General features: G+C 43.8%; 1 protein-coding gene across 4 annotated transcripts in view; it reads right to left on the bottom strand.

Annotated features, from left to right (window-relative positions):
* Rpn2 (ribophorin II) overlaps positions 1-9076 on the bottom strand; it is a 47224-nt gene that overhangs the window by 24075 nt on the left and 14073 nt on the right. For all 4 annotated transcript variants that reach the window (XM_031372548.1, XM_031372549.1, XM_031372546.1 and 1 more), the window contains exons 5-8: positions 7171-7246; positions 6014-6148; positions 3868-4044; positions 1536-1654 (exon numbers count right to left, since the gene is read on the bottom strand). In XM_031372548.1, the coding sequence (XP_031228408.1) occupies positions 1536-1654; positions 3868-4044; positions 6014-6148; positions 7171-7246 (507 nt within the window). The remainder of the gene's footprint in view (positions 1-1535; positions 1655-3867; positions 4045-6013; positions 6149-7170; positions 7247-9076) is intronic.

Raw genomic sequence — 9076 nt, 5'->3', positions numbered from 1 at the left:
CTCAAACTCAGAAATCCACCTGCCTCTGCCTCCCAAGTGCTGGGATTAAAGGCGTGCGCCACCACTGCGTGGCGCAAGGAAACTTTTACACTATGGAAAAAATACATTCTCTCCAATATTCCAACCTCCATATTCATTGATACTAAATAAGATTTTATATAGAAACCAAGTCTTAACTTTTAAAATATATACATGTCAAGAATAGTCATTTGAGACAAATATTTAATCTTATGGGCCAAGTGTTAATGATACAGTTACAGACTCTAACTCAGTTTGGAGATGGACCTATAGAGCTAAAAAGGTGACTTGGTGATTAAGAGTACGAGTACTTTCCACTCTTGCAGAGGACTTGGGTTCAATTCCCAGCACCCACATGGTGGTTTATAACCATCCAATCTGATCTGATGCCCTCTTCTGACCTCTATGAGTACCAAGCACACATGTAGTACACATACACACATGCAAGCAAAACACACATACACACAGAATAAAGGAAGTCTAAAAAGAACTTAAATAATAAAATGTATTTATATTCATAGCTGAAAGACTGACAAAAAGCACTATAAAATATGGGCATAAAATGTGTGAGATAAAAGTTATTTCTTAGTAGTAGAATTATGAATGATTTATGTTTTCTGGTTTTTCTATAATGTATACTCATATATCAGACAAAAGTAATATTAAATATGGAGAAGACCATTACTCAGTGCCACAGGGCTAGGTGAGCAGAGCATGCCTGAGATGACCCCAGACACCCAGAGGCCCTGGGTGCCATTAAAATGAGCAGATCAGTGGTGGAGAGATGGGGAGGTCCTGGCCTGTGGTGCCATGGAGGACCATGTCTGGGTCCATAGCCCTTTAGTAGATGGGGACTATTACCACTAAAGGCCATGCAGATGTCCTTAGGCTGGGCTGCCAACCTGGGGCCATGTTGATATCTGAAGGCAGTGCAATGCTAGCTCCACCCCTCACTTGGGCAGTACAGGAGAGCTGGCCCTGACGGTGTGAGCATGGGAGAGCTGTCAGGCTGACTAATTCAGCTACCTCCCAAGCCCAGATCCAAGGCTTTAAGTTGGCCCAACCCAACATCTACCCCATCTGTGAACTGCTAAAGTTTATAAAGGGGCTGGTCCTCCAGAACCAAAGCTGCAGGATCTCCATGACACAGGGCAACAACAGGATATCCCAAAGGAGTCCCAGTAAGGATCTAGTACTGATAGAGTAGCAGAAGCCAGAGGCCTCAAACCAGACCAATGACTCACTGCCACGAACATTTGCAAGAAAAGATGTTAGGGCAAAAGAGTATACTGTGAGACATACCACAGCTTCCACAGCGAGGATTTTGTTTGTTCATTTGTTTTCTTTTGTGGAAAGGATGTGAGGGACAGAGGGTAGATATGGAGACAGGGAGATAAATGGGATTCAGGTACATGAGGTTCATGACTTGGCTAAGTACCCCCTTGCCATGGTCACGCTGGCTCAAAGCTAACTCTCCAAAGTGGGTGCCCGCACAGATCTTCACATCCCAGACTTACCCCACAAGTGAAAAGGGCATCTTCTGCAGCACAGTAGCTCTGGAAGCCACCGACTTAGCATGCTCCAGCTTGACTGCAGCCTGAGCCAGAGGCTGAGACAAAACATTGCTGACTTGCAACTAGAAGGCCAAAACAAAACAAAACACAAATGAATAGAACAAAGGCCACCATGGGAGTGGAAATTTGGTCTCTGGGGCACTTTATCTACAGGAAGCCGGCTCTGCACAGCAAGCACCTTTCTTCTGGAATGTGCACTGATGTTGGTCTGCTGCCTACCAGAGACCAAAGATGAGGACAGAGTAGATGACAGAATGCTACAGCCAGGGAAGAGCCTCCAGATGACCCTGCCCAACCATCTCGGGAGGAAACTAGAGAACAGAGTGTGCATGTGAGTGTGGCTGGCCCCAATCCTTTATTTTCATAGTACAGGACCTTTTATATTCCAGGCAAGAGCTCCACCACTGAGCTACATCCTAAGACTCTAAGCTGCCCAGGTTGGTCCTGAAACATCACTACATGGTGTAAGCAAGCTTTGACCTTGGGATCCCCCTACCCAAGCTTCCCAGATTACAGGCCTGTCTCCCTAGCTTAACAGAGAGAGGCTTGCTCGGTGACCCAGGCTACTCTGCATAGTCCTTCCTAAGTCTGACCATGCTCAGGTGCAGCTGTGTATCACTCTACCCAGTCTAGTGTTCCTTGTGTTTGAACCCTTGCCCCATCAACTCTACTAGAGTATCTTGAAACAAACCCCCTCCCCCAAAAAGGAAGGAGGATCAGGGATTAATTTATTTACTGGGTTTCTGCCTGTATGCCTGCCTATGTGCATGTGTGGGCGTGTGTATGCATGTGCACATACCTATGTACATGTATTTGAAGGCGTTAGGAGGACACTGGTCCTCTGTATTATTCCCTTAACACAGGGTCTCACTTTGAACCCAATCTTGACATTTTTCTGCTAGCAAGCCTCAGTGACAGTCCTGTCTCCTTCACTGCTCCCCATAGCTGGTGCTTGAGTTACTGGTGAATATGATCATACCTGACTTTGAACCAGGGTCTCACTGTGTAGCCCTGGCTGTCCTGGCACTCTCTCTGTAGATCAGGTTGGCCTCGAACTCAGAGATCCGCCTGCCTCTGCCTCCCAAGTGCTGGGATTATAGGGGTGTACCAGTATCATCTGGCAATACCTGGCTTTTTACTTGGGTGTTGGGAATCTGAACTTAGATCTTCATACTTGCCCAGTAAGCAAAGTAAGTATACTTACAGAGTAAGTACCCTCATGAACATAATAGCTATTCTTACCCAGTGAGCCATTTTTCTAGTCTCAGTACCTATCATTTTTAGAAATCTAGTATACGCTGAATACTAGGCATCTCATCAACTGTTGAAGGCAGACAGTATAATCCATAGTTTTAGATAAAGAAACTGAGAATGTGAGAGTTTCAGGAGGTTAAGGACTTCCAAAGGCCACATGGTTAATTAAGGGGTAAGGTCAGGATTCAACATACTAGTGTTGAGTGTACATGTATGTATCTAGCTTCAAAGTCAATATTTTTCCTAACATGTTCTCTAAATTCCACTTGAACTCAAAGAATTATATTAAAGAGGTTATTTTTCAGCCTGCGCTTACACTGGGAAGACACAAGTTGTACCAAGGGGGACAGACAAATTTTGAAATATGGGAAACCTTAACAGGTTATCAAAATCAAAGTCAAGGACAGATGGAACTGCCCCATCTGGAGCCCCAACACCAACACAAACAAAAAGCCAGCTCTATTGGAGATCTGAGTTTATCAGTGGTCTACAAAAACAGCAACAAATGCTTCATTTGAGATGAAAACTTCTAGACGTTAGAAGGGAACATCAGATCCCTGGGGACTGAAGTTTCAGGTGTTGTGAGCCGCCAGGCTGGTGCTGGGAAATAAACTCCAGTCCTCTACAAGAGCAGCAATGCTCTTACCTACTGAGCCGTCTCTCCAGCTCCACTTCTTTTTAATAGCTTCAAAAGCAGCTGGGTGGGTGGGGGGGCGGGCAGTGGTGGCGCTCGCCTTTAATCCCAGCACTTGGGAGGCAGAGGCATGTAGATTTCTGAGTTCGAGGCCAGCCTGGTCTACAGAGTGAGTTCCAGGACAGCCAGGGCTACACAAAGAAACCCTGTCTCGAAAAACCAAAAAAAAAAAAAAAAAAAAAAAAAAAAAAAAAAAAGCGTCGAAAGCATTTGCGCCTAGCTCCCCATGCATATTTATTGGTATATCCTCATGGGGGCTACAACTGGCTCTATACCACATCTCGAAGTCTTGCTCTGGAAAGAGCATGACAATGGCAGGGGTCATACCCGCAAGATAGCCTGTTCTTGAGTGTCAGAAGCAGAGCCCTCGGGCACAACCACCACTGGTACGTGGTAGCGATTCTGGGACAATGCAGCAGCAGCAGAGGCTACACTGAAGGCTTCTGAGAGGGACTCAAAGTTCTTCTTGCTGAAGATTGTGTTCATGAGCTGGATGACCTGATCCTGAGAGCAAAGGGAAACAAGGCTCAGATCCTGTGCAGGACTTAGAGAACGTCCCAACACCAGTCCTTGTGTGTCAGTACACCCAACATTAATCCAAATAAGGAATTAAAGGGGACTAAATCCTGCATTTAAACTAAAATTTGAGCTTGATAGTTTTTAATATAACCTATTATAAACAGAAATTCATTTATACTTATTGTTAATCCTGTAATGACTGATAAATATACAAATACAAACTACCCCAGGTAACTACTGTGTATGGAAGCAGAGGCTAAAGTTCATGTAACACTAACCATTCGTTAAACCATGATAGATGCTTTACAAGCACTACCTCAAATCGACACAGCCTCCACAGGCTGATAGCTGTCAATGCTCCCTAAATAAGGAAACTGAGGCTCACACATGCTAAGTTAGAACACAGAAGAGAGGGAAGGACGAGGAAAGGCAAGAAAAATTTGTTTGTCCCAGAACTCTGCCACAAAAGTTCTGTTCTTCCCTAATTGCCAAAATCCTCTCAGCTAGACTGTCTTTCTTCCTAACCTCTCTCTGAGTAATGCACTGGGCTAAGCTGCATTCATAAGGGCACATTTTATGGTCAAAGTGTGTACTAGAAAGAAACTAAAATTACGCTCTCCGCTAAGAACCTGGAGGCTGCATAAAGGAGAAAAATGAAAAGCAATTTTAAAACAAGTGGACCTAAAAGGCATGATTACAATTCTGGAGGCTGTTTGCTTAGGAGGAAACATTTTCTACTTCAATCAGTTTTGTTTTTTAAAATCCACCATCTAACAAAAGAGCTCCCTTCTTCCTGACAGCCTTATTCACAGTCGACATGAAATAATTTTCTGTAATTGTACCAATTACATTTTTCTATCAGTAGGCTGTTGACATGTTAAAATGGGTGACTGTTCACCAGAATTGTTATGTCAAAAGCAGTGACAGCAAAATTACTCTAGCCAAATACCTGGTTAGTAAGAGCTTGGGAATAAAACAAGAAAAAGTTTAAGTTGTATATGTAGAGTCAGCAGTCCATCTGTCTCAAAGGACAGAGAACCTGAAATGATTTATACCAGAAGGCCCTGCACTCCTCAGTGTTCACACTGACAGAAATGAAAAGAAAGCCGGATTATTTCTAGCCCTCCTACACTTAGGAAGAAGGAATGGACACAATAAAAATGCAAAGATATGGACAAAGCATCAGAAAATTAATTCTAGCTACCCAGGAGAGATCTTACTTGCTGGTTATATAAAGACATTTGCATAATGCATTAAAATAATGTAAGTCTTAGCTTCAAATTCAAATCTTTCCTTTAAAACTTTAAGTAACAAAACTTACATTTTAAGTACTTGAGACCAAAGGTTGGTAACCACACACACAGGGGACAAAGAGCTTTTACTTAAAAATATATATCACATATACTCTAAAACCATTCAGGTTATCAAGCTCTTCTTAAAAATAAGCAAGCAAACAAAAACCTCCACACAATTTTTGGTAGTATCTGGAAGACACACGTGCTTCTCGTGGAAAGAGCATGAAGCCCTCCACCTGCCAGATGAGATTATCTAAACTAGCTGCTGCTGAGGAAGAAGGGAAGACGGGAGAAGAGGCAATTCTGAGTCTGGGCCACTTCATGCCGAAAGGAAACCGAAAAGCATACAAGAGACAGGCGTGAAGGACTATCAGGAGGAGAGAGGAGAGCAAACCAGGGTGACACACTTGACTCTGCCTTTACTAATGATCTGCAAGTGCCTCACATACACAGGCGTGACAGTGTATTTACATGCCTGTCACACTCACTAGCAGCTTCTTTGTACAGGCATTACTACTTTTCTATTTCTCATTCTTTAAAACCTAACCTAAATCATGAAAAACCACACTCTGAGGTGTGATCTGAACACCCTTCTCTTGAAAGGGTTACTCTGGGCAAATACACTTAGCAATGCCTTTCAACAATCATTAGACTCGCACCTCCTTCATGGATGGTCCAGTGCCCACGTGGTCCATGAGCTTGTAGGTGGCAGCAACAAACAGTGCTGTGAGCTCCAGTCCTTCCTCAAACTGGAGATACACACCCCCGAGTTCGTCCAGGCGAGCAACAAGGTCCTGTCACAAAAAATAGAGGCATGTTGGGACACAGAGATCATAGAAACGAGATACAAAAAAACACTGTGACCCCAGAGAGCCGGCCTTCTGAACAGTCTCACTGAGCCTAAAGATCACCAAAGCCACTTAGGATTTTCTACAAACATAAATAAATAAAAAGTATTTGGGCAGACTGGCAGGGTCTCTGGCAACTCTGGCAGCATGCCTCCCCTGCACTCCTCTGCACTCCTGACAAATCCCCAGGCCAGGGCACTAAAGCAGCCACTAGTTTGAGCAGAACAGTGATCCCAGCTGCAAATCTGCCAGAAAGCATCACAGACACATGGAGCTGTAGCCAGGAACTTGCACAGTGCCTATGAAGCACAGCACTTCTCATTCTTCTCAGTCCACGGCTCTCCCCGAGGAACAGAACGTAGCAGCTACTGTGCCTGTGAAGCACACATCAATGTCACTGCCTGCATCACTGGCAATATAGCTCTTGAGGGTGGCCCCAAAATCAGAATATCCTGGATTTAAGACTAAGCAACAGTAGAAAATGAGAGCCAGGTATGGTAGAGCATACCTAAAATCCTAGCACTCAGGAAGTAAGGCAGGAAGATGCCAATTTTAAGAGTAGTAAGTGTTACATAATGAGACTGTCTCAACCCCAAAATACCCACCAACAGTGGCCAACACTTAACAGACAGCTAGCTAATATATGCAGGCTCTTGTAACCTTGCAGGCTCCCACAACCAGCAAAACGGAAACAGACTCAGAGCACCAAATACCTTACCTCCAATTACAAAGCAGTAACTGGCAGAGAAAAGCATTTGAGTTTCAGATTTATTGGTCCCATAACCTGTGGCCAATATTAGTCTAACAAATATTCCCTAGAATATATTGCTTAAATACAAAGAACAAAAGCATATTGGACTCAATAGCCATGAATGTAAAAGATACACAGCTGGCTGTAAGAAACCAGTCATGTCTACCTGCAAGAAAAGACAGGATTCAGAGACTCATTTGGAGAAACAGGTTCATACCTCAATCTCCTCTACAATGTTCCTCAGGTCAGCCTCCTGCGACAGGTGGGATGCTGTCTGCAAAGCCTGGACTGTTCTGGAAGGTAAAGAGTAGAACACTGAGACTAAGATTTAATGCACAGGAAGCACCCTCCTCTGTTGTGTGAATGTTTTATGCTAGCCTGAAACTGCATGCTAGTTGTCTGCACATCTTACTCAAGGCTAAAGAAATGTGTTTGTACATTGGTGGGCAGAGGCTAGAGCAATGTTTCTAAATCTAAAGCACACACGGACAAGATCTGGTGCCTAAGTTACCAGCATCCTGATGCAAGGTCCTGCAACTCCCTCAGGCTTGCAGGACAGAAAGGGTACAGATTTAGTCTTCACTTAGTCTTATTTTCTTCTAACATTTATTTAGTATTCTCTGTATGAGAATACATGTGAAATACATACTAAATTCTTATGAGCAATGACTTTATACTACCTACAAGTATCAGTATTTACTCAATTTTTTTTTTTTCAAGACAGGGTTTCTCCATGTAGCCCTGGCTGTCCAAGAACTCACTCTGTAGACCAGGCTGGCCTCGAACTCAGAAATGCGCCTGCCTCTGCCTCCCAAGTGCTGGGATTCAAGGCGTGTGCCACTACCAACCGGCTATTTACTCAATTTTTAAAACTTCATTATTTTATTTTCGCAGGTGGCCTCAAACTTGCTGATGATGACCTTGAATTCCTGGTCCCCATCTCTACTCCCCGAGTGCTGGGATCACAGGTGAATACCACATACCTGGTTTATGTAGCACTGGGGATTAAATCCAGGAGCTCAAGCATGCTGTGAAAGCAGTCTACTCACTACAGCTCTCCAACAGTATTCCACCAACTAAGGGGTGTACCACATCCCTTAATCTCAACATTCAAAATAAAGTGAATTTAGTAGTGCTTACTATACCTACAATGTCCAACCACCATCCCTGTTTATTTACAGAACATTTCCCTGAGTTCCAAATAAAGTCCTAGAGCATTAATAAAGCAGTTCTCTCCATGGTGTCTACCACAGCCATCTCCCAGCAACACAATTCTACACACTTGTTTGGTCTGGATAGTAATGTAAATGGAGTCACATAGTAATCATCAGGGTGGTACTGAGCATCAGTTTCTGGCTCTTGGGCATACTAAGCAAGCATTCTACCACTGGGATATAGCCCCTAATCCGTGACCTTTTATTTTTGGCTTTCAAGGCTCATCCATACTGTGACACATATCAGCACTTTATTCTTTGTCTTTTACTCACATATTTTTGTTAAGAGGATCTTCTAGGGGCTAGAGATATAGCTCAATGGTTAAGAGCACTGACTGTTCAATTCATTCCTATTGACGGAGTTCAATTCCCAGTGGCTCATAACTATCTGTAATGGGATCTGATGCCCTCCTCTGGTGCACATCAACAGTGATAGTGTACTTACATACTTAAAATAAGTAAAATCTGAAGAAGAAGAAGAAGAAGAAGAAGAAGAAGAAGAAGAAGAAGAAGAAGAAGAAGAGGAGGAGGAGGAAGAGGAGGAGGAAGAGGAGGAGGAAGAGGAGGAGGAGGGGGAGGAAGAAGAAAAATATATTCTATAAGAGTAAATCTTTTTTGGGAGGGGGAGAGGGGTGGGTCCAGACAGGGTTTCTCTGTATAGCCCTGGCTGTCCTGGAACTCATGCTGTAGACCAGGCTGGCCTTGAACTCAGAAATCCACCTGCCTCTGCCTCCCAAGTGCTGGGATTAAAGGCGTGCCCCACTACTGTCTGGCCAAGAAAAACATTTTGTTGGGTATATTGGTACACATATTTAATTACAGCCCTCAGGAGGCAAGGGCAGATAGATGTCTGTGAGTTCAAGGCCAGCCTGGGCTACATAGCAAGGTCCAGGACAGCTAGGACTATAT

This window comes from Mastomys coucha, unplaced genomic scaffold (assembly GCF_008632895.1).
Source record: "Mastomys coucha isolate ucsf_1 unplaced genomic scaffold, UCSF_Mcou_1 pScaffold15, whole genome shotgun sequence".
In the NCBI taxonomy this organism is placed as follows: Eukaryota; Metazoa; Chordata; class Mammalia; order Rodentia; family Muridae; genus Mastomys; species Mastomys coucha.
The sequence above is the reverse complement of the archived record's forward strand: the minus strand, read 5'-3'. Positions and strand labels throughout refer to the sequence as shown.